This window comes from Nyctereutes procyonoides, unplaced genomic scaffold (assembly GCF_905146905.1).
Source record: "Nyctereutes procyonoides isolate TBG_1078 unplaced genomic scaffold, NYPRO_anot_genome, whole genome shotgun sequence".
NCBI classification, from domain to species: Eukaryota; Metazoa; Chordata; class Mammalia; order Carnivora; family Canidae; genus Nyctereutes; species Nyctereutes procyonoides.
This window is the reverse complement of record NW_026575052.1, coordinates 43,216,860-43,243,038: the sequence shown is the minus strand read 5'-3', so window position 1 is coordinate 43,243,038 and position 26,179 is coordinate 43,216,860. Positions and strand designations below refer to the sequence as shown.

Here is a 26,179-nt window from a genome sequence, read left to right as displayed (position 1 = left end):
ATTAACATAATGACCTCATCCCAGTCTCCGGACTGCTTTTTACATAATGTGGCTCTCATGCCAATAATTGATCACAGGAGAGAAAGTGGTATAAACATGGAGATGTGCCACATCAGCATCACATGCTCTTCATTTTCTCTTATTCTCTCTTTCCCTCAGTGGAGCCACTGAGGCATATTTTCAGAGGCATATTTTCTGTTGATCCAAGACAGCATAAAACAGCATGGTTTTCCGAGGCAGATGGTTTGTGGTACGGCCCTGCCCCTGCCTGTAGGACTTGTGCAGCATGGACTTAATTACTTCATCTCACTGAACTCTAGCTCCCCTTATTCAACAGTACTCTTATAAGGAGAGAATAAAATAGTTTCGGCAAATTTTTAGCACATTTCCTGAGACACTTTTAAGGATCAGAATGACAGCAATTCCTTGGGCACGGGGACACCACTGGGTAAGATTACAGCTGCTTGATCTCTCCTCTTATGACCTTGGGATATCAAGACTGTTTGCTTCCAGATCCGACACAGGTTCAACATATGTCTTTGATAAATTCGGGCTGTTGTGTTTTTCTCTGTCTCCTTAAGGAGGCTACATCCTCACTCTCATGGGGTAGAGCTGGTAAGGCCTTTTGTCAATCTTCAGAGTTCGCTGGAGCCTGTCTTCTTTGGCATTTGCATAACTTTATACTTTCCTCCAGCATTCCTTTCTCCCTTCTACCTACCCCAGAGGTCAGATTTTTTTTTTCCTGTTAAGACCAAATAGCAAACATTTTAGGCATTCTGAGTTGTATAGTCTGTGTTGCTTCCATTCAGTTCTGCCACTGTTGTCAGAAAACAGCCGTAGATATACCTGAATGAGTGAGGGCATTTCACGTTTTATTTATAAAGTCCCATATATAAAAACAGGCAACAGGACAAATTAGTCCTGTAGGCTCTAGTTTGCTGACCCTTCATCTATACGATTAAGTCCCAGTCCGCTTTATAATTTCCCTGTGTAAAGCCTTAAAAGCAACATTATTATCCATGACAACTGACGTCTTAGAATATGGGTGATTCCAGTCCCCTCTCTGTAGAAAGCAGTGCTAGAAGTTATATATAAGAGGAGGTAAATAAGAACTTTCCTTACTCAAATTGTTGAACAAAGTTAACAGTAATGCGATAGCCCAGGTAATCTGGAGACCTACTCTCCTCTCCTTTTTCAGGACCAGTGTGCAGAGTATCGGGACAAATTGCAAAATGGAAAACTCAGCTGTACTCGGGAGCGTGATCCTGTGCGTGATGCTGATGGCAAGTCTTACAACAATAAGTGTACCATGTGTAAAGAGATACTGTAAGTACTTCTTTCAACTGGCAGTCTAAAGGATAGTCACCACTTCCTCCTGAATGACTGGCTATTTCTCATTTACTTACAGCTTCCTCCAGGAAAATTTCTCTTTCTGTTAATTCCCAAATATTGTCTCTTTCCCTTACATCCTCTGAGGAACAACAAGGCCTAGCAATGGCAGCTACTCAATGTCTGATTCCTACTCCATTTTCTGTCATAATTCTGTGACCTATAAGTACATCATGGTAGAAAATTGTGCTTTAGCACATATAATACCTAAATCCTATGCAGAATTTGTGAGGGTCATTTGGGATAGCTGAGCAGCATAGTTCAAGAAGGTTGTTTCTTATACGGGTGCCGCACATTTATTGTATAATCTAGGGTATGTTTCTTCTATTTTCCCATGGTGAATGGTACTGAATTGGAGTGCTTTTTAATCCAACTCAGCCAAGCTTGATTTATGTTACTGAGGCAAGTGTTACAACATAACCACTGCTGTATATTAAGGTAGTTTTCCGGGATCCCTGGGTGGTGCAGCGGTTTAGCGCCTGCCTTTGGCCCAGGGCGCGATCCTGGAGACCTGGGATCGAATCCCACGTCAGGCTCCCAGTGCATGGAGCCTGCTTCTCCCTCTGCCTATGTCTCTGCCCCTCTCTCTGACTATCATAAATAAATAAAAATTTTAAAAAAAGGTAGTTTTCCAGGTGACCTTGATGGGTACTCATAGTTCTAAAATTTTATGCATACATCACAATGCTATTATGGCATTTAATTGATACCTATTTAATAATATGTAATGCTTCTCCACACAAACACCTTTTTCCTTAAAAAGAAATTACAATCTTGTGATAGCATAGGCCATGTGAGAAAATTTAATTAAATGAAATGGTGGATTTTACAGATAAGAAAAACTGAAAAAATTTTTAAGTTCAAGGTCTCATAGGGGAGTGAACTTCAGAGCTGAAACTAGAATCCGGTTCCTCTGAATACCAGCCTAAAGTTTATTCACATTTTGAAAATTCTTTAATAGAAGCAGGGGAGTAGAATAGAGCAGTGCTAGGGTTTTAGCAACAGATGAATTTAGCTTCATCTGGAATAGGTTATTTCACTTTCTTAGTTTCCTATTTATAATGGGGGTAGAGGCAACAATAATATCGTAGCCATATAATGTTTCTTCTGAAAGTTAAATGAGAATTACCATGTAAAACTCTTAATACAGTGCCTTGCACAAAGTAGGCATGCAATAAATGTGAACTGTCACTCTTAATACCATCATTAGTGTTCAGTAAGTAGTACATATCAGCATGGATAGTAATAAATAATAACTGTTGTGATCTCTTATGCTTATACTGTGTTGTTCTTTTGCAAACTTCCACTTTGCAAATATGATTAATATAATTGAGATAGCTTTTCACTTATGAATTTGTTTCTTTTTGCATCACATATTAAGAGTAGATAATTTTATTCAGGAACAAATGATGATCCTGAAATGCAGAAATTGTGAAGATAACATTTTTGCTGATACAATCAGTTTCATCAATAAGACACATAGCTGGAGTATTTAACAAAACACAACACAACTGGAATATACCTAGCAATCTTTGGAAATCATTGATCTGATAATAAATGATTTTTGACTGTCTGCTATGTAATTGGCACTACTCACGGACAAGCATTCTTCACATGAACAAGACAAACTTCCTGCTGTGGAACTGTAATATATAAAAGACAGATAATGAATAAATAAGCAAATAACTACATAGCACAAGGCCAGATAGTAATAAAAATAAAGAATAGTAAGTCAACAGAGAGAGATTGAAATTGCTGCTTTGTTTATGGTGCTCAGGGAAGGCCTAACATGTGAGGGACACCTGTAAAAAGTGAGTAAAGTGAAACATCTAGACATCCGGAGGAAGAAAGTTTCAGACAGAGCAAGAATCAATGCAAGCTTCTGAAGATATAAAAGTACCAAGCTCAAGACACAGAGAGGAGGTCATCATGTCTTAAAATTATTGCATGGAAAATTGCAGAAAATGAATTTGGGGAGATCACATAAGGTTATTTTAGGCCAAGAGAAGGACATTGGATTTTATTTTATCTGTGATTAGAAGTTACTGGATGCTTTTGATCAGAGCCATGATTATTACTAGCATTCCATTAAACTGAAGCATTCCAGTGCCCTTTTTTTCTAACGGTACTTGTTTAAAATGTCATGATTTTATATATGTTTGAATTTTCAGGATATATTTTACTACCATTTTACTACACAAAAGGGAACTCTCTAAAAAAAAAACATATGTATTCATGTTATGTACATTCATACACATGCTTGTTTTGTGTACAAAACCAAGTGAAACTTTGAAAGAGGAATAAGTATATTAGAATTTTGCAGTATTTGGATCCTGGGCCAACTGCATCAGCATGATGTAGCTTGTTAAAAATCAGTCTACAGAGTCCCAGTCTAGAAATTGACAGTAAACCTTTTGGGATGGTCAGTGGATCTGAATTTTAAAAAATCTCACAGGTGTTTCTTAAAGCCACAAAAACTTAGGGTGCCACAGACATAAATATTTTACCAGAAAAGTAAGAGATTAAAAACAACAACAACAACATGATCCTAAGGTACTTTCTAGATTACTTGTCTTTTCTCTCTCTTGGGCTCCATGCTGTAAGAAATAATATTCTAATGTATTGCCTTACTCATCAAGTCACTAGAATGGTGAGTTGGTGAAGAATGAAAAGCCACAACTTATAATGAATGGATGAACACTGGGCTTAAGACCTGAAACTTGCCTCTAAATATCTGATGGGTTTAATATTGAGAAGATGTAATGGATTCAGCAAACTTGTTCTGTGTTGTCCTGGAATTGTGAAGTAAGACTGGAGGACAGAAGTTAGACAGAGATAAATCTGGACACAAATAAAGGGAACTTTGGAATTATTTGAGTTGACTTTCTTATAATATCTACCTTATGTACCCTGTGATGAGGGTACTCCTTACTAATAACTGAGCGGCTGTCTGCCTTATGGATGCACAGAGAGTCTCTGGGAAGGAGATGGTTTAGGGTACCCAAACTCTAAGGCTACTTCCAAACCTGAGTTTGGGCTAACAGGATGACTATTGACTCTTTTCTCTTTCAGGGAAAGAGAAGCAGGGGGAAAAAATAAGCATTCTGGCTACAGATCAAATGAGACTGAATCAGCATCAGAAAAGGTAAGTCATTAACTAGATTTTGACAAGAACGGTCTTTCTGTAAGTCAATACTTGGCAATCAAAAATATGGAAAGAGAGTGTCACTGTTGCCAACCAAGATTTTGCCCTAAGAAGGTTAGAAGCCATCATAAATGTCAATATTGCTAGTAACTTGTTCAATGTAGAAATTTAATGCCAAATGGAAATCTTTCAGTCTAATATATTGCAGAGCACTTTTATAAATAGTAGTCTGTTTTATTGTCACAACCACCTGGTCAAATACATTTTTTAACTTTATATTGTAGATGGGGAGAATGAGGCTCAGCTGCTGTAACAAATTCCTATCAACAGTGGCTAAACCAACACAAATTTTTATCATGCATTTCTGGAGTTCGGAAGCCCTAAATGGGTCTCATTGTATTAAAACCAAGGCATCAGTAAGGCTGTGTTTCTTTGTGAAGGCTCTAAGGAAGATCTGTTTCTTTGCCTTTTCTAACTTCTAGAGGCTGCCTGCATTCTTTGCCTTGTGGCCACCTTTAAAATCCTCAGTGGCCAGTTGAATTGTTTTCAGGCTGCATCACTCTGATACTGACTTTCCTGCCTTCCTCTTTCACTCATGAGAAACTTTGTGATTACACTAGCTACCCAGATAATTCAGGATAATCTTTCCATTTTAAGGTCTAATTAGCAATCTTAATGCTATCTTCAACCTTAATATTTCCTTACCAGGTAAGGCTACATACTTACAGGTTCCAGGAATTAGAATGTTGACATGTTTGTAGATCATTATACTGCCTCCCAGCAAGGTTAAGTGGCTGCCTGACTCTTGAATCAAAATCTACAAATTTTCAAGCCCTAATACTATGTGAAATCAGTCATTTACACTGTAATCTTTCTTCTTTTTAGGACACGTGTGATGAGTTTAGAAGCCAAATGAAAAATGGAAAACTTATCTGCACCCGAGAAAGTGACCCTGTCCGGGGTCCAGATGGCAAGACACATGGCAATAAGTGTGCTATGTGTAAGGACAAACTGTAAGTATTTTAAAAAATGGGACTTTAATTGCGAATATTGAAGTATAATAATATTTTCTCATCAGTTTGAGAAAATGACTTCTTTTTAAAAACAGATCTAATTATTAATGAGGTGTTTGTTCACTTTGGCTGAAATGGTATTTTTGCATTTTTTTTCTTCAAGGGAAAGGGAAGCAGCTGAAAGAAAAAAGAAAGAGGAGGACAACTTGAGAAACGCAGGAGAAAAGAGTAATGAAAACCAGGTAATGTGTGTTAGACAACTAATACTTAAAGCTGGATGCTTGGTTGTAAGGTTAATTCATTCAGCAACTATTTATGGAATGTCTGCTGTGTCCTACACATTGTGTGTTTGATGATGAACAGCAAAGCATGGCCAGGTCTTGCAAAGAAATAGCGTTCTATTCAATGTCCTGAAAGCAACTCTGATGCACTTACCACCTGTTTACAGGACCAATGACAGTCATCAACTTATTGCAATTATTAAGTGGATTTCTTCTTTATTTTTTAAAAAAGATTTATTTATTTATTTATTTATTTATTTATTTATTTATTTGAGCAAAAGAGAGCACATGCATATGGGTGGTGGGAGGGGCATAAGGATGGAAACTTCAAGCAGGCTCCTCACTGAGCATGGAACTTGGTGTGGGGCTCAGTCTCCCAATCCATGAGATCTTGACCCAAGCCAAAACCAAGAGTTGGACACTTAAGTGGCTGAGCTACCTGGGCACCCCTCTTCTCTTAAGTTTTATAACAAATAATTAAGCAAATAGATACCAAAATTACAAACAAAATAACAAATATCAAAAACTTGGAGTTCCAGATGATAAATTCCTGACTAGGTATTCCAGTACCATCTTGTATTCAATATGGGCTTTAAAAATAATGTTTAATGCTTTACAACACTAACATATAGAATATGGCACAGCACAATCTCTTCTAATCCATCCGGGGACTCCAGTTAGAGAAGAGAAAATCATAGGGGAAGGGACAAAAACATAAAATAAGATGAAAATTGAGAAAGAGGCAAACCATGAGACACTGAACTCTAGGAAACAAACTGAAGGTTGCTGGAGGAGAGGTAGGTAGAGGTAAGGGGTAATTGGCATTAAGGAGGGCACTTAATGTAATGAGCACTCTGTGTCGTATGCAACTGATGAATCACAAATTCTACCTCTGAAATTATTTTTAAAATAACATAAATAAATAAATAAGCTATTCCACTTTTTAAAAAGTGAGAGAAAGAAAGAAAAGAGAAATCATAAAGTTTCCCCAGGAAATTTTCCCATTAATGAGGGAATTTTTCAGTAGGTCTATATTGCCTTACAAAATGAACCATTAATAGTAATTTTCCTTTTTAAAAAATATGTTGGGAATATCTGTTATGCTTTTTGGTAAATGAATGGCCTTGAGAAAGGATTCTGTTATACCACTTCAAATGATCTCTACATGCTGTCTATTCTATTTATAATCTTGGTCAATATTTTTCTTTTTTAATATCTATTTGAGAAATTTTGAACAAAATATACTCTATTCATATATGAAAAATATCCAGACATTTTGTGTGTTTGTGTGGCAAAAAGAGAGCTATGGTCTTACCTACATAAGCATAGTAAAACTTTTTACAAAGCACATACATCATCGTATTTTAACCTCTGTTTTGAACAAAAGATTTACAATAGTCATGTTTCAGTTTCAAAAAGGAAAGAAAACTTTTATTATTATTATTAATTATTATTATTATTATTATTATTATAGTAACCTAACAGGAACAAAAGAGCAAAGGATTATATACATAGATGAAGGTAATAGTAGGCAATAAATGAAAATAAGGCAAAGTTACATCAAATCAGGTACTTACAACATCCAACTTCATTAGCTGGGGAAGCCCTGTGGATAACAGCCAGGCTGGAGTCCCAACTGAGAGGCCTGGGAGAGACCATCCCCGTAAGGGCCATATGTATAAGGCAAATTGTAGGGTTTGAAATTAAACATTTGTGTACCTACCTGCAGTTTTCAGTGAGCTGCATTTCTATGTTACCATGTTTCTGTATTTTCAAGGAGCCTCGGCTATGTCTATCTGCCTCCCCTCCTGGATTCCATGCCAGAGGGGCCAGCCCAGTCTGGAACAGGAGGGGGTATGAGACAAGATTTATAACTCCTGGCATCTAGAACAGAAGGTCCAGTTCTGACGTGGAGACCAGATAATATATTTTAAACAATGAGGCTCCCAAGGTTATTCACACAGCATGAGGCTCACAAACAATATTCATTCCTTAGCTTGCCTGTGTACACACAAGTCCAAATAGTCGACTATGCAGGACAAGTCATAAAAACATTTATCCATATAGAACACCTTCCCAGTACAAACTTTCAGTTCTAGAATAAATGTCATGGAGATATACAAATAGAGAATACAGTCACAGTAACATTGTACTAATGTTGTATGGTAACAGTAACTAAATTTATTGGGGTGACCATTTTGCAAAATGTGCAAATGTCAAATCACTATGCTATATACCTAAAACTTACATAATATTGTATGTCAGTTACACTTCAGTAAAAAGATAAATAAGCCCTCCCTAAATCTATGCAGTAGGTGATATTGTTGCAGTTTTTCAGTTGAGAAAAACTCAGAGAAGTTAACTACACACAGGTAATAAGAGCTGGAGATTGCACATATAAAGCAAAGAATGCAGTATGGGCAGATGGGTGCTATCATAAACACACACACACACACACACACACACACACATATATACATAGTATTTTGTGTAACTGGAAAAGGAACTGATACTAACAACTTCCAAAATGATGGCTGTAGACATTTAATATTTTGATCAAGTTTTCAATTCCAGAGAACATTTTTTTAATGCTGCAGATAAAAGTAGGTATGGAGTTGTTCATGGGTATCATGATTTAAAGAAAGGAAAGGGGCACCTGGAAGGTTCAGTTGGTTGAGCGTATGACTCTTGATTTCTTTTTTTTTTTTTTTTATGACTCTTGATTTCAACTCAGGTCATGATCTCATGGTGATGGAGTTGAGCTCCATGTCGGGCTGTGTTCAACTTGGAGTCTTCTTGTCCCTCTCCCTCTGCTCCTCCCCCACCCCATGCTCCCTCTCTCTCTCTCTTTCTCTCTGTCCAAAATAAATAGATAAAATCTAAGAAAGAAAGAAGGAAGGAAGGAAGGAAGGAAGGAAGGAAGAAAGAAAGAACGAAAGAAAGAAAGAAAGAAAGAAAGAAAGAAAGAAAGAAAGAAAGAAAGGAAACTGCCATCTAGGTTACGAGCAGTATTTTTTGAAGATAATCTCCCCGTATCTCTCCTTTGGCTCTTTGAGCTTGCAGGTAGTTTATGACAAATCTCTATTGATGTCTAAAAATTTCATCAGAGGCCAGATCCTGTGGACTCAGTTCCATTGTCCTCTTTTTAAAGTTCTTATTTTTCAATGACTATAAAAGGCAGCTTTATCTTCTTACAAGTGTTTAGTAGTATTCTCTGCCAGGTGAAAGCTCAGAAAATAAGAAAGTTTGTTAGCAGGTTTCTGATCACAGTTCCAACATTGATTTACTTAATCTCTCTGAGCCTTATTTTCTTGTCTATAAAATGAGGATAATGAGTGTTTATCTTCTAGGTTTTTTGTGACAAGCAAAGGAAGTTCGTTAAAGCATACAACAAAATGCCTGGCATATAATAATGGAGACTTGATTTTTTAAAAAATTATTTTGTTCTTGAGGAACATAGATAAATGTCTTGCCAAAAGAGCACCTGTTGGTTCATTCTAGGGCTTTTTATGCGTGGGGTAATGAATACAGCTTCAGGGAGACAGGTTTGGGGCTCAGCCTGCTAAGAATTGTAATTCCACAGTACAGACTGCCTGAGGCAGTAGTGAAATTCCACTGGGACAGGAATTATTTGAGGGGGATGCTTTTGAGAAGATTCTAACTTCCTAAGCAGATATTGAATAAAATGCCTTGACATACACTCCATCTCTAAAATTTTGTTTTCTCTAGATTTTATTTCCCTCCTCAAATATTATGAGTTTACATCTCACAAATTATGTTCTAAGTTTTAGAGATCAGACTATCATGGCAACATCTTTTTTCTGTTCCTCTTGGCAGGATCAGTGCCACGAATTCCGGAGTATGGTGAGAGAGGGGAAGCTTATCTGCACCAGAGAAAATAACCCTGTTCGAGGTCCAGATGGCAAGATGCACGTCAACAAGTGTGCTATGTGTCAGAGCATCTTGTACGTGAAGAGGGTTATCAATCAGTTTGATATTTTGTGCTTATTTGTGAAGAGACAGATCTTTATAATTTGAAAATTTAGGCCCTGGTCATTGCACATTAAAAACATACGAGGCCTTCACTTTAGAAGAGGATAGTGAGCTTCCAAAACAATCTCGCAAGAAATTTTTATTTTTATGATAGGAAGCATAATCATACCAGAAATATCTGAGACAGGGAGATAGCTATTGTATAGTGTCAAAGTCCCTGGCTTTCAAAGAGGAAGTACATCAGGTTGAGTAATGGGAGACATGCCAGTTCGCTTTGCAGTGCCTCACTTCCTCTTGTATGTATAGGAAACAATTTCTACATAATAGACTTTTCTCAAGGATTTAAGATTATATTTTTTAACATTTATAAACTTTAAAGCAATATAACTACATAAAGAAAATATTGGAGAATTCAGTTTTAATTTAATATGAAAAACAGAAAGGAGAGATGAAGCAACTCTGTATGAGAGCCATACAAATATTTTATTAAGGAAAAAAAATGCAATGGCCTTCTAGGAGCATAAGATTCTGGATGACAGTGTGGTAACTGAATTTATGAAAGTTGATAGCATTGCCATAAATGCACTATGAAAATTTCAAGAATTAAGAAGCACTAATTTAAAAAAAGTATTTCAGATATATTTTTTTAAGATATGAGGAAACAGTGTTAGATTTGCTAAGGTTTAGAATTGAAGAAATACTTCATTTAAAAAGCTCAGTAAAAAAAAATTCAGTAAGAACCCTATTAAAAAAAATCCTATCCTTTTTAATTCTTTAGCCAGAGAGAAGCGAGCGAAAGAAAAAAGAATGACGAAGAAAAATCAAATGCCAAGCCCTCAGATGATGCAAAGGTCATTTCTTAAAAGATGCGAAGATAACTGCTTTCCCTTTCATCCTCAGAATCTGACATTCTCCTCCAGTTTTTGGATAATAAAAATACCAATGTTTTGCTTCAAAGAAAATAGACTTTGCTAGTATTTCATTTTGGTTATAACAACATTTTTATCTGGCTTTAAGGTTTAATATTTTTCTCAGTTTTGTAGAGGATTTGCCCACACTGTGTGTCAATTGTTGCTCTATTCTCTCTTTGGGAGAAATACAGATTGAAAAATACTGTGTAGGGCAGCCTGGGTGGCTCAGCGGTTTAGCGCCACTTTCAGCCCAGGGCCTGATCCTGGAGACCCGGGATCGAGTCCTATGTCGGGCTCCCTGTGTGGAGCCTGCTTCTCCCTCTGCCTGTGTCTCTGTCTCTGTCTCTCTCTGTCTCTCTGTGTGTGTGTGTGTGTGTGTGTGTGTGTGTGTGTCTCATTAATAAATAAATAAAATCTTTTTTAAAAAAAAAAACAAAAAAAGTGTGCAAAATTCCTTACCACCCCAATTGCGTGCTTTCCTCTGACACGAAATGAGGCTTCAGGTAGCTTGTTGACACTGATTTTTACAATTCAGGTAATATAAGCTAATTTCAAATCCTTCCCTTTAGCTTCTCTTCTCGATGTCTTTTCTATTTCCTCCAGATAGTTTTCTTAGCATCAACCAATTGATAATGTGCATGCGTGATTTGCCTTTATTTTTTTTATTTGCCTTTTCTATTTACTTTTCAAGGCTGCAAAGAAGACATCTTCACTGAGTACTTTGCAGTGATAATCATATTTGTAGCATTAGATCCCTATAATATTGCCCTTTGGTCAAGAGTACGGCTCATGTGGAAAATGAGGGAAAGGAAGCAAGGAAGGAAAGGAGGAAGGAGATAAGCTCCATCAAGTGTTCCCCTCTGCATTTCCAGGACCCAGGCAGAGAAGTTTGGAATGAAGTGGGGAAGGGAAAGTTTAAAGTCTGGGCATTCCTTGGCCTCCACTGCCAAGATAAGTGCAATGATTCTGAACTCAGAGCTAAGAAAGGACTTTCTAAAACTATGGGTTTCTTCTTTTTGTTTTTTAGAAAGGAGAAGAATCCTGTTCACTTTCCCATTCTCATTTTCTAGGACGAGTGCAGTAACTTTCGGCAGTACGTGAGGAATGGCCAGCTCATATGCACTCGAGAGAATGACCCTGTGAGTGGTGCTGATGGAGAATTATACAAAAACAAGTGCCACATGTGCAGAGCTGTCATGTGAGTAAGAAGACTCTGTTACCCCTCCAGCTAGTGGGGGAATTGCATTGTTATTTTTTTAATTTTTCAATTTTTATTTTTTGGTGTAAAGGTTGTTTTCATTAAAGCGGGGGAACAGGACCCATGGGAAATGCATCTTTAGAAGCTGCGGATTAAACGTGTATGCTCATGAATCCATGGTATCCTTAAAATAAATCTTTAGATTCAAGGCCCTTAAGTTGAGAACACCTGATATAGGAGACAGGAAATCCAGATATGAATTCTAACCCAGATATTTACTAGCTGTGTCACCGGAAAAAAAATTTTTTTTCAACTCTCAGGATCATAGCTACAAGAAATTCTTCCAAATCTTTGTTTCATAACTAGATCAGACTCAACAGGGAAGTCTTTTTCAGAAATACAAATTTTTACATCAAAAATGTATTTGGCATAAAATTCGAGACTAAGGAATTTGTTGTTTAGAAGGGGTTTCTAAGTTACTTTGATAAAGAACCATATTTGGGGACCAATGGACATGATAGATACTGATGATGGTGGTTATGAAAACACTGTAAACACAATCAAAATCATCAGTATTTTTTTTAGCTCTTTGTAGTATGTTCCTAGAAACAGCAATTACCAATACTACCTTCATTTTATGTTCCAGAAAAGCTAAGCTCAAGGAATTTAAGCAACTTGTTCAAAGTCATAGATCTATTAAGTGATGAGTGACCTAAAGCAGTTCCCCATTGTGGTCTTTTCTTTACATCATTGTCCTCTGGTTGATGTTCTGGTCTCTATCATACTTTATTTAGGATTGCTTAGCTTCCCACTGGAAGTTGTAGGTGATAGTCTTTGTGGCTGTAACTTTAAATTACTTTTTATCTTCTTCTGTAGTCAAAAAGAAGCTTTGGAAAGGGCAAGATATAGAGAAAAGCCGTCCCACGTTAGATTTATGGAGGAAAACAGCCCAACTTCCTCCAGTTCTTCTCTGGTAAGAATGACTACTCCTGAAAAGCCAGTTATCAATGCATTTATGTTTGGAGTCTGTTGCCACTCGCCTTCCATGAGCTTCATTTCCATAGAAAGTCTTTGGAAAGTATAATACAGGGGCTCTTGGGTGGATCAGTGGTTGAGCGTCTGCCTTTGGCTCAGGACATGATCCTGGAGTCCAGGGATCGAGTCCCACATCAGGCTTCCTGCATGGAGCCTGCTTCTCCCTCTGCCTATGTCTCTGCCTCTCTCTCTCTCTTTCTGTGTTTCATAAATAAATAAAATCTTTTTATAAAGAAAAAAAAAGGAAAGAGTAATACAGTATAGCTCCAAACCCTTTTTATGTATTTCATGCTCAGTGAGAGTTCTGGGATTACTCATCAGTGCATTATTCTGTGCTCTTTTAGGTTATTAGCACTGTTCCAAGCCAATATAGTACATTATTGAAAATTTAAAATACAGGTGTGTCATGAATGTAATTTATTGCACATATGGTCATATTAATAGTTACGAGCCTCGATTATTAATTTCATCAGGCCAAAAAGACTCTTCACTCAGCTCCCTCTCTCTCCCTCTCCCCAAGCCAACCCTCTTGCCCATAGCCTAGAGGGGTGTGTGGAGCACGTTCACACTGGTGAAATTCCACCAATAAGCAATTCACAGTGGTTAAAGCTCATTTATTCAAAATGCAAGCTCATGGCCATCAGTAACATACACCTTAGTGTAAATTAGCCTAACAGGTTTGCTTTTTTAGAGCTTTGCCAAGGTCAGGAATAGAAGAAAGAAAGGGAATAGGAGAGCATGAGGAATATTCATAAAGTACAATATCAAATTGGCCTCTAAAAGTGAAACTTTAGCAGTTAGTCTGATGACCCAGAAAAAAGAGAAAGAAAAGTGTCAAACATGAATTTTATCTTATTATTTGCCCAATTTAAGCAGGATAGTAGATGAGTTGCACTAGTGAACTACATATTAATTACATATTTCTAGAAAATTAGATGCTACCCTAGGAGTCCCATAAACATGAAGAGAAAATATTCACAAAATCTGTTCTTTTTTTCCTCTAGCTTTATTGAGACATAATTGAAATATAACACTGTGTAAATTTAAAATGTACATTGTGTTGATTTAGTACACTTTTTTAAAAAAAGTTTTTATTTATTTATTTGAGAGCGAGAGAGAGTACACACAAGTTGGTGGAGAGAGGCAATGGGAGAGGGAGAAGCAGACCCCCTGGTGAGCAGGGAGCCCAATGTAGGGCTTGATCCTAGGACTCTGGAATCATGACCTGAGTTGAACGTAGATGCTTAACCTATTGAACCACCCAGGTGCCCCAATTTAGTACATTTTTATGTTGCAAAATGATACCACTGTAGTATTAGTGAACAGTGCCATCACCTTACACAATTATCATTTTTGTGTATGTGGTGAGAACATTTGCTATTAAGACTTACCACTTTTAAGGATATAATACAGTATCATTAGTTATAATCACCATGTATTACACCCCAGAACTTATTCATCTAGTAAGTGAAAGTTTGCACCCTTTGACCAACATCTCCCATTTCCCCAAATCCCATTCCCTGGTAACCACCATTCTATACTCTGTTTCTGAGTTTGCATTTTTAGATTCCACATGTAAGAGATATCATACAGTATTTGTCTTTCTCTGACTTACCTCATTTAGCATAATGTCCTAAAGATTCATCTAAATTGTTATAAATGACAGGGTTTCCATCTTTCTCATTGAATAATATTCAGTGAAAGAATAATTATTCTCGTTGAATAATATTTCAGTGGAGTGTCTGTGTGTGTGTACGGGTGGGGGGGGAGGTGACATATATTCTTTATCCACTTATCCAATGATGGGCATTTAGGTTGTTTCCATATCTTGACTATTATAAATAATAAAATCTGTTCATCTTTAAAAAAATTCTACTGAAGTATAATAGTCATATAGAAGAAGTATGCTTATCATGAGTGTAAATGCAATATCACAAAGTGCCCACACTTGTGTTATTAGCACCTAGGTCAAGAAATAAGATACTGCCAGCAGACCAGAGGCCTCAAGGTTCTTCCTAATGTACCATCTGCTTTTGAGCTGAGCTTTCTCTTGGAGAAGAGAACCATATTCATTATTCATTTTGTCATCCATCCATCCATCCATTCATTCATTCATTCTATGAATGTTTATTGAACACCTACTGTTTTCCAAGCATTATTCATATGTATGAGAACAGAAGCAAAGCAAACAGAACTCTCTACATTCATGGAGTTTGTATTTGAAGAATACTGATACTAGATAATGTGAACAAATAAGATATAATTCCAAGGTGAAAATGAAATAAAATAATGATATAATAAATACTAGGATCAGGGTGAGGGGGGTACAATTTTAAGTAGCCTATGTAGAAAAGCACTCTGAAGCAACATTTATACCAAGGTCTAAAGGGATTGATGCCATGTGTGTTAAGTAAGAGGACAGGATTCCAAGAAAAGAATAGCAGAGCCCCAAGGAAGGAGTCAAAGGACATCAAGGAATCCAGTGTAGTTGAACTAGAGTGACCTCAGAGAGAGCCATAGAAGAGGAAGTCATTAGAGTAACAGGAGGCCATATTATACAGGATTTTGTAGACCATATTAAAGATACTGACTTTTTATTCTGAATGAAGATTTTAAGAAGAGGAGTGATGTCATCTTATTTATTTTTAAAAAGAATAACTCTGCCTGGTATGTTGAAAATACACTACCGGGAGGCAAGAGCAAAATCTGGACAGTGAGTTAGTCATAGCAATAATCAATGGAGAGATGATGCCAGTTTATACATGGTAGTAATGGTAGAAGTAATGAGAGGTGGTTGGATCCTGAGTCTGCTCTGAAGGTGGAATCAACCATAATTGTTTCAGAGTTGTTGTACCATGTAAGAAAAAAGGAGAAGTAGCCTGTTGTTGTTGCTTCTTTGTAATGTAGTTTTGAACCTTGTAGCAGCATATACCTGAAATAATATCAAGGATATATCTGGTTTAGTCCTACCTTTGCCAGCGATGCATAAAAGGTGTTTGTCTAAATTCTCCCTGAATGTCTATCGGTATGGAATTCACCATAATCTAAAGCACTCCATTGGATGTTTGAATTATTTTTTTAAGATGTTATCTATTTTATTTTAGAGAGAGGGGGATCTTTAGTATTTTCTTATGTAATATACCAACTCTGAACCATTTATGGTTGACTCCACCTTCAGAGCAGACCCTGTATCTATCCACCTGTCAAAGTCCCTCGCTTTCCCCCTCTGCTCCTGTCCCCAATTGCATGCATGTGCATAAGTGCATGTGCTCAATCTCTCTCTCTCTCTCTCTCTCTCTCTCTCTCTCTCTCTCATAATAGAAATAATGGGGACGGGGTAGAAGGGGAAGAATAGGGACAAGCAGACTCCACACTGAGCATGGAGCCTAAAGCGGGGATCCATCTCATGACCCTGAGATCCTGACCTGAGCAGAAAGCAATAGTCAGCCGCTCAATGAACTGAGCCACCCAGGCACCCCTGGATGTTTGAATTATTTATCAAAACAAATAAACTAGCAAACAGGTACTTCTTTATGCCTCTGGAATGAATGCCTACAGATATGGTACTATTAAATTTTCTATTTCTTCTGTTTCAAAAAAGTGATTTTCAAGGAATGTAAAAAAAATTTTTTAAAGATTCTTATTTATTCATGAGAGATGCAAAGAGGCAGAGACATAGGAAGAGAGAGAAGCAGGCTCCCTGTGGGGAACCTGATGTGAGACTTGACCCCAGGACCCCGGGATCACGACCTGAACCAAAGGCAGATGCTCAACCACTGAGCCACCCAGGTGCCCCTCAAGGAATTTTTAAATTTCATCTAAGTTACCAAGTTTATTGGCATATAGCTATAACATTTCCACATTATCGTTTTAATGGTCTCCATATAGTGAAACCCTCTTTTTATTTTTCATATTGGTAATGTATATTTCTTGTCTTTCAATCAGTTTTGCAAATGGCTTATAAGTTTATTAATCTTTTTAAACAACCAGTGTTTGGCTTTGTTCTGTTTTCTATTTCATAAATTTCTATTCTGTATTATTATTGTCTTCTGTTTTCTTTGAGCTTAATTTGTTTATAATTTACTAGCTTCTTGACATGGAAGTGTAGATCATTGATCTGAAAACTTTCTTCTTTGCCAATTATGTATTTAGTTATAACTTTCCCTCAAATCACTGCATTAGCTGCTGTGATTTGATAGTTTATATTTTCATTACCATTCAATTAAAAACCTTTCTACATTCCATTATGATCACTTTGAGTCATGAATTATTTATGTGTGTTGTTGATTTTTAAATAGTGAGTTTCTATGATCTGTGCTACAGTTCTCTTACTAATATTTCAGATGTGATGGAGGAAATCAAAAGATTTTTTCCAAACCCATCTCTCTTGAGTGCCATTGAATAAATATGATTTATGTTTTACTTCTTCAGGATTCTGAGATGTGTAAACACTACCGAGTATTGCCAAAGATGGGTTATCTTTGCCCAAAAAATTTACAGCCTGTCTGTGGTGATGATGGCCAGACATACAACAATCCCTGCATGCTCTGTCATGAAAACCTGTAAGTATATAAGTTGCACTATTATATCTTCAAGTGTAGAGTTCTTGACTATGGTGATGCCCCACAGATCTACACTCATATCGATTTGAGGTGTGTTGCACCAATTTACTAATTCTAGCAGCTAAAAATTCAAATTTTGTGGATGATCTTATTCAAATATAAAATAGGTTATCCTTTTGATTAAATTGCTTATATACTTTACTGAGTGGAAAAGAAAGTGGTGAGGTTACAACAATTAGAGAAAGTATCTATTAGCCCATATACACTCACGGGAATATGAACATTGTCCATTCATGATGTAAAAAGAAAAAAGGGGCATCCCGGGTGGCTCAGCAGTTTAGCACCGCCTTCGGCCCAGGTTGTGATCCTGGAGACCTGGGATCGAGTCCTGTGTCGGGCTCCCTGCATGGAGCCTGCTTCTCCCTCTGCCTGTGTCTCTGCCTCTCTCTCTCTCTCTCTCTCTCTTTCTCTCTCTGTATCTCATGAAGAAAGAAGAAAGAAAGAGAAAGAAAGAAAGAAAGAAAGAGAAAGAAAGAAAGAAAGAAAGAAAGAAAGAAAGAAAGAAAGAAGAAAGAAAGAAAGAAAAAAGTTGAGAATCATTGCTATGTTGAGTCAGCCCAGCCTATAATTTCTACTGGGCCTTATGACTACCTGATAGTCACATATTTCCCATCCTCTCCAAGTCTTCTTCTTGAAGCAGAAGTGGTATCATTCAAGATAAAGCATCCTGGAACAAATGGTGGACTTGGAGTGGGTGCTCAGATTTATTATTGTCTGTGCATCTGTGGGCATATTATTTCATCATTCTCAGATTCATTTTTTCCATTGGACAAGTGCAGACCATTCTCTGGGCCAGCTGACTTCACTGGGTTTTTTAGAAGAATTGCCATTTTTATTTGAGATTAAATATAAGGGATTTGTTTTAATACTATCATTATAGGTTTTAGCTTTGGTTGGTACTTTTCTGTTTACATACTGTCTTACCCTCACCTCCATTGACATGCCTTATGTTTGACCAGCTTCAAGTGAAAGCGTGGTGACAAATCTTGACTTTTCCATCCCACCTCCACCCCACTCCACCCCACCCAAATTTACATTATAGTCCATGCTGTTCTTGCCTTCTGAGGACACCATAAGCAAAGCCCAGAATGTGAGGATGGGACACTCCACAGTTCATATACTTAGAATAACATCTAAATATGAGTGCCCTGTGTGTTCTGACATCTGTAGTTAAGACACTTGCACATTCCCTCTCACTGAATCCTCTCGACATGGTATTATTTTCATTGTACAGAGAACTAATCTGAGCCTCAGAGAGTCCAAGTAATTGGTTTAAAGTCACAGAGCTAGAAAGTAGATCAGATGGGATCTAACTACAGTTCTCTTTTCTCTCCACTGCACTACTCTTATATCCAAGACAGTAGTTGTTTAAACATTTGGGGGCTTAAAATTTCTTTGATGGTATGGAGAAAGCTGCCTCTTTCCAGAAAAGAAAGAAAAGAAAAGAAAAAAAAGAAAGAAAAGAAAAGGAAAGGAAAGAAAAGAAAAGGAAAAGAAAATGAAGCAACATTAACAATTTGTGCGCATAATCTTTATAGGCACACAAACCTCTTTAAATCCATCCATGGATCTTAAGAGTTTTAAAAATTAAGAAATCTCCATTTAGTATATGTATGGAACCATTCAGGAATTTGTTACTATATATGCCTTATCTTCAGCCCAGAAATTCTCCAACTTCCCTTTATTGTAAATGTCAGGGCCTAAATTATCCATCCAGTGTTCTTTAAGCATTCCATTAACTGTGGAAACCCCTATCAAGTGATACTCTAGTCAAGGGAACTTTAGAGTCAGAAACTTCGATGGCAAAAATATTAATAAATCATGCCTCAGGACGGATTTTTTAGCTAAAGGAACTGGTAGTATATTTTATGGTGGGGAAATCCAGACTATCCCTGGCAAGGGGAAATAGTATTGATTTCTGTGGTCTTTGAGGGAAGTCATTTCAACTCGAGCAGTGTCCAAAGACAAGTCAAACTACCTTGATAGACAGTGAGTTTCCCAGTACCAGAAGCAAACAAGCAGATGTTTGATATGCAATATTTCTTAAGAGAGAAGCATTAAAATGCATACTTTTTGGGATGCCTTGGTGGCTCAGTGGTTGAGCATCTACCTTCAGCTCAGGGTGTGATCCCAGGGTCCTGGGATTGAGTCTCACATTGAGCTCCCCTCAAGGAGCCTGCTTCTCTCTCTGCCTAGGTCCCTTTCTCTCTCTGTGTCTCTCATGAATAAATAAAATCTTTTAAAAATCCATACCTTTTAAGACTTTTTCCAGCTATAAAATTCATACCATATGATGATGTTTTATTGTATTTTATATAATCCATAGTCTATATATATTTTATATATTTTATTATATATATATGTATTGTATTTTGTAATCCCACATTATCGATATCAGTACAGTGAAGCTTCTCAAAGGGATCCAGTTTTTCTATTTGTAAAATGATGGCTTTTGGAATAGATGGTCCCCAAGTTTTTTCTAACACTGAACGATTTCATGAGTATATAGGTGAATAGAATGTGATGGAATGAATCCAGCACTGAGGAAAGAATCTGGAACTGAATATGAAGAGAGAGACAAAACCTGGGTGATCCCTACTGGAAAGTAGTTGAATTCAGATCCTGGGTCTTACCTTTCATTTCAGTTCTGATTTAATGCCCAGATTTCACCCACGTTGATCCTTGTTTGTTTGTTTTTTCTCATTGTAACTGTGAATTTTCCCATCTTTTTAATTTCCTCTGTTCTGTTTCAGAATACGTCAAACTAATACACACATACGCAGTGAAGGGAAGTGTGAAGAGAACATTCCAGAAACAACATTGCTCCCTGTTCCATCTGTAAGTACACTGCGTTTATGATGATACTGCCAGAGTGAGTTGGTTCTGTTTCTGTGTCTGCCACCAAATGATGGACATTTCTCTGGCTAAGGAAGTGATACTGGGTCAGGTAACCCCAGAATTGGTCACATCCTTCATTGTGAAGATAAGTAATCACTGCAATATGTGGGAATAAAATTGTAATAGTTAATATTTTTAAATGTTTACTGTTAACTGGGATCATTAATAGATTGTTTATGAGCAATGTTCCTAACATAACACTTTGGCAAAGTATGTGATTTACCATAAAAAGATAAGAAAAGATTGCAAGAGGTCACAGAGTGACAGAACCGAATTTCAACTATTTCTGTGTAACTCCCATATTCTTGTGCTTCACACTGCATTCAACTGTTTCCCAACATGAAAGTCTGGCCTTTTCATTTAAATCCCAGAAGGATGTTTTGACAAACATTATCAGGTTTGCCATTCTCCCTCTTGATTGCATTTGAGGATGCTCTTCCCCAGGCAAGATGGTATATAACCTGGGGGAAAATATAGGCATTTTCAAACAAGAGAAAATGTTTGTTTCCAGGTAAATATGGATTTAAATTCCAGTTTTGTATATTCCTCATATATGAGACCCTTGGCAAATCAAAGATCTAGACCAAAGGTCTCACTAAGTTATTGAAAATCCTCAATGAATATTAACTTTTAAGCATTTGGCACAGTGTCAAACTAATAACAATATTAACTTTCAAAGATCTAGACCAAAGGTCTAGGCAAATCAAAGATCTAGACCAAAGGTCTCACTAAGTTATTGAAAATCCTCAATAAATATTAACTTTTAAGCATTTGGCACAGTGTCAAACTAATAACAAACTAATGGCATTTGTTATTATTATCACTATTATTCTTATGCCAAAGAGACCAAAGTATGAACTTAGACAAAATGAAGAGTCCATAGTGTAAACTTAGAGAAACAGACCTGGCACAGTGCTTATGTATTTTTAATAATTATAGTGAGTTATAGTTTAATAACTTTATATTTGATGTTAAAATATATTTATATTCAATAAAAATAAAATATTGTAATAGAGTACCTTTACTAAGTAAATATTTATTATTATTCACAACTGGTTTCATTCCATTCCACTGCTACAAAAAGCTCTGGCAATAAGGGAATTGCCAGATTTAGGGCTCCTAAGCAATACTAGATGAGCCACATTCAAAAGAACTACTCAGTGAGTCTTGATATGGGAAACTGGAAAAAGAAGAGATGTAAACTAAGTGTTTTTGGTTTTACATTAGTTGCTAAAAGGCCAGGTGAAGTAAGCAGAGTATTGGGGTGAAAGCAGAAGACCATATAAAATCTTAGTGGTTTGTTCCTTATTTTATTAACAGAATATAGTATCTCTCCCATCTCACAAATATACCTGATTACATATAACTCAGGACTGAAAATAACCTTTATGTGAATCCTAAAGACCACACTTTAGACTACATCTTGCTGTAGTCCCATGTAGACAACTTGACAAAAACTACTTTATGAGAAATTTGTCATAGGATAATACTGATAAGATGTATTTATTAAAATAAAGAAGAATCTTGACAGGGCTAAGCATAAAAGATTTTGTAAGAGGGTTTCTTCTTTTCATTTTTGGATGTTTTCTTTTCACTAGAATGATGTAGCAGACAGGACTTATTTATGGTATTAGATGATGGAATAAATCATTAGAACAAAAGGTGTCCTTAGCATGGGTTCAGTTCCCTCTGTATGATTCAGTGGTATGATCTTCGATACACCAAGGTGGTCCAAGTGGGTCATGGCCCAGCATTGCTCTAATGACTATTATGCATGCATATCCTTGAGGTTGAAACCAATTGCCTGATCTTTGCTTCTGTATTGAAATGTTCTCTAAGAGAGTCTGGAATCTGAAGAATGAATTTTAAAAAAGGCCAGACAGTCACAGCTTTCCTGGAAAAATAGACTGAAGATCCTAGAATGGCATAATGATGCTTAGTATCTAAGAAGTATTTTCTATTACTCAGTACTACTAGGATTGATGTAACTCAGAATTTTATGTGCTCTTTCCTGTGTGCACCCTCATGTAGACCTGTGATTAGGACAAGGATTATTATCTTTCTCATTTCACAGAAAATCAGCCTGTGGGAGATCCTGCAATTATCAAAATTATTCAACCTTATGTTTTGGGTCTGGTGCAGATCTTCTGGCTTCAAGCTTATGCTCTGCCACCATCTCTGAGTTGTCAGGAAATTCTGAAAACCAGGGACTCTAGAAGAGGGAGTATATATCTCAATTAAATAAAAATTAGCTAGCATGAAAGGAAATTTATTTTTATTTTTTATTTTTATTTTTTAAGGAAATTTCTATGTTAAGGAAAATACCAATATCATTCTGTGAAATAATAAATGACTATTCTCAATTCCGTGACAAAGATTTTCAGAGATATAACAAGACCATAGATTGTGAACCTCAAATCAAAGGAAATCTCCTAGGGTGGAAGTAAGAACTAAATGGAAGTCTGAGTTTGGAATGATAGTGCTACTGATGCCCCAGTTGTACTGGCTGACAATGTGCAGTTATATGGATAAAAACTTCCTGAGGCCCTTAACTTCTTTTTTAAAAAAACTTTAGATGTTGATTTTCAAGAGTGTATGAATATTGGATGATTCAGGCAAGGAAGGTAGATGATTAAATTCTAATGGCCTAAAACAAACTATAGTAGTAAAGCATTAGTGTTGGAGGAATTAGATTTAAGTTCTGACCCAATGTGAGACCTTGGCAAGCCACTGACCTTCTCTGGAGCTCTGTTCCCTCCTCTGTGGTATGTTACTGACACCTACATCTTTTCATTACCATGAGGATCACACATGATCAAAGGCAGAGTTAGTATTTGTATCTCCCTCCAACAGGTATACTTGTTGCTCAGGACTCATTGAATCAATTGAATAAAATGTGAAAGTGATGGTAAGTGGTGAGTTCTTGGCAGACTGCAGGGATCTATGGATTTCTTTGATTACAGTATACCTATAAATATGTAGCCCACATTTCTATAGTATTCAGTTTCTAGCACCTAACCTATCCATCTTCTCTTCTAGGACAAATGATGGAAGAATTGGTGAAAGCCATGAGGGAAAATATATGCCCAATTCTGACTCGCCTAACCCTCACCATCTGTATAGACAAAGAATTCTTCAGAGCTTGTCTTATTTACTATAGAAAATAATACAAAGCTGTTGGGGGAATGAACTCACTGACTTGCAGTCTTTCCCATCCTCTTTCCTCCTAGATTCTGTGATCTGAGGGCATAGAGACATCTCCATCTGTGCGTGAAAATCTCCTGATCACAATGCTGTCTGTTCAACTACTTGTTCAATAAACGTAAACCCAGCAGAACACCATTTCTGGGATTCCTTCTCACTGCCTGGAAAATAGGAATGTTGTGGGGTTTTTCGTTTTTTGTTTTGTTTTATTTTTGTTTTTTACAGAAGCCAAAAAACTCTACCCTTTTGTCTTGCTAAGCTATTGGTGGACACAGAATGCTCACTTTTTTTTTCAGATTCAATTTGCTATCATAGTTGGGAAGAAGTGTCTAGAAGAGGGAGGTATGGGCTCCCCTACTGGGGAGCTGTATAAGGTCAAACCAGCTATGAATCACCTTCAATATCTGTCACCTTACCAGCTCTCCTGTCCAGCTTGTGTACTTCCACAGAGAGTAACTACTGCTGCAGATACGATCCAAAGACACAAACCAGTAGTTTCGCATATTCAATCATGTTGCCTCTTGACTATCTCCTCTAACAGGGCCTTGGACCCATGGTCTGGGGCAAGACAAAGGAAATGAGAATTACCAGTGTGTCAATTGTCTCTAGAGCAGTACTGTCCATGAGAAATAGAATTCAAATCACGTGTCACCTCCTATTTTCTAGTAGATACAAAGGAAAATGGGTAAAATCAACTTTAATAAAAATTGTATGTAACTCAATATGTCAAAACTATTATCATTTCAAAATAGAATCAATATAAACTTTTCTTTTAACCAGGTCTTTGATATATTAGTATATGTATTTTATATTTACAGCATATCTGTTTTGACCAACTGCATTTCAACTGCTTAATACCTATCTACATATAGCTAGAGGCCACTAAACCAGACAGTGAGCTCATGCACATGAGAAATCAGCCAGGGAATACAAGCAGCAGGTAGGGATAGGGTGGGATGGCTTGTAAGCCCCTGCCTCAGGGCTGAAACTCTGTCACACTCAGCATCTTGATATTGGCCTCCTATGACCATACCCAGTTACATTGTTCACTTACAGATATTGAGTTGGTGCTAAACACATCCTAGCAGGAGAAATCTATATAGACTCTATCACAGTTAAAGTTGTTCTCAGCTATAGAAGAACTATACCCAGAATGACAGGTCTACTTGGATTTGGGAAGTTGATTTTGTATTTTTTACTTCTGCCCTTTCCTTTTAGAGAAGTTGTCTCTAGGGTAATTATAGTAGGATTTTGTGATCTTTGTCCTTTGTAACTGAAAAATCAGTTCTACACTGGGTTTTTCTCTATGTTATCCTTAAGAAAACAGAAAAAAAAAAGAAGTCTTGTAAATCATTTTTCAAGCATGAAAATACTGTCATTTCCGAAAAAAAAAAGTGAGAAAACATTGTTGCTATTTTCTTTGGCAATTCCAGGATGTAAGGGAAGGGTTTAGAGAATCTGCAACATGAGATTGTATCTCCTTCCTGGGTAGTTCTAGGAAATCCAGAAACTCTGTTATCATGACTAAGACCTACTATTTTTTGATAAGTAGTTGCTTTTTTGTGTCATTTTGAACATTTTACTGAGTTATAAACAAACCCTTTACATTCTTTCATTAGTATTTTTATGATGGTTATGATTATTAGGTAATATGCACAGAAGATTTTTGTTATCTCACACTTAAGACTTAATCAATCCTTGATAATCATTCTGAGCACCAGAGAAAGTGTGGGTTAGGAATAGGGTGAGGTAGAGGATAGGATGGTCTGGAATGGGATGAGACATGGGGATGGAGAAAGACCCAGTGACTCAGGGATGTTCAAGGGTAGAGTGGAGAGGTGCAGACATCAGGAATGGGATGGGGACCAAGAAAACTAGATGTTGGAATAGGGGTACAAGGATTGGGGTTGAATGTGAATGTGGAAGTTTATTTCACCTAAAGTAGAGGTGAATATAAAATGTCATCTGTGTCAAAATGGTCACAACAAAAAAGCTGCATTAAATAGCAAGTAAACTAATTTTTTTTCAAGTGAACTAATTTTTACTTGCTTCTTGAGTTATTGGTTCAGTGGATGGGAGGCAAATGAAAACCAGACCTACGTCACAAACCAGCCCTAAAATTCTAGCCCTGGAAGTGATAAATGATCCTGAGTTAGAAGTGAAAAAGCAAAACTTTAACACATCTTATTGGTTACAATCACAGACTTACACATTTCTCTATAACTGATGCTGTTTCAGATGCTGATTCTATATTCAGAATATGGGGTTTGAGAGATCTAACAGTATCAAACTCCTTATTTTCTCATGTAAGGAACTCACCTGAAATTTTCCTCTCTCAAGGCTTCAGAAACACCCCAGGAGAGCACTTGTCTAGGCTACAGGTAGGCAAACTTTCTCTGTAAACAGCCAAAGTATAAATATCATAGGCTTTGTGGGATATAAGGCCTCTGTCACAAACCACTCAAGAATCTGTCTCTTGTCCTTCTTTGT

At 36.9% G+C, this 26,179-nt stretch overlaps 1 protein-coding gene across 1 annotated transcript in view; it reads left to right on the top strand.

Annotated features, from left to right (window-relative positions):
* Nucleotides 1-23,827, top strand: part of SPINK5 (serine peptidase inhibitor Kazal type 5) — an 82,632-nt gene extending 58,805 nt beyond the window's left edge. The window contains exons 23-33 of the mRNA XM_055331383.1: nucleotides 1,199-1,326; nucleotides 4,462-4,534; nucleotides 5,420-5,547; nucleotides 5,711-5,789; nucleotides 9,666-9,793; nucleotides 10,600-10,672; nucleotides 11,803-11,930; nucleotides 12,807-12,903; nucleotides 17,397-17,527; nucleotides 20,341-20,425; nucleotides 23,525-23,827. Of these exons, the coding sequence (XP_055187358.1) occupies nucleotides 1,199-1,326; nucleotides 4,462-4,534; nucleotides 5,420-5,547; nucleotides 5,711-5,789; nucleotides 9,666-9,793; nucleotides 10,600-10,672; nucleotides 11,803-11,930; nucleotides 12,807-12,903; nucleotides 17,397-17,527; nucleotides 20,341-20,425; nucleotides 23,525-23,533 (1,059 nt within the window). The 3' untranslated portion in view covers nucleotides 23,534-23,827. The remainder of the gene's footprint in view (nucleotides 1-1,198; nucleotides 1,327-4,461; nucleotides 4,535-5,419; nucleotides 5,548-5,710; nucleotides 5,790-9,665; nucleotides 9,794-10,599; nucleotides 10,673-11,802; nucleotides 11,931-12,806; nucleotides 12,904-17,396; nucleotides 17,528-20,340; nucleotides 20,426-23,524) is intronic.
* Nucleotides 23,828-26,179: the final 2,352 nt, after the last annotated feature.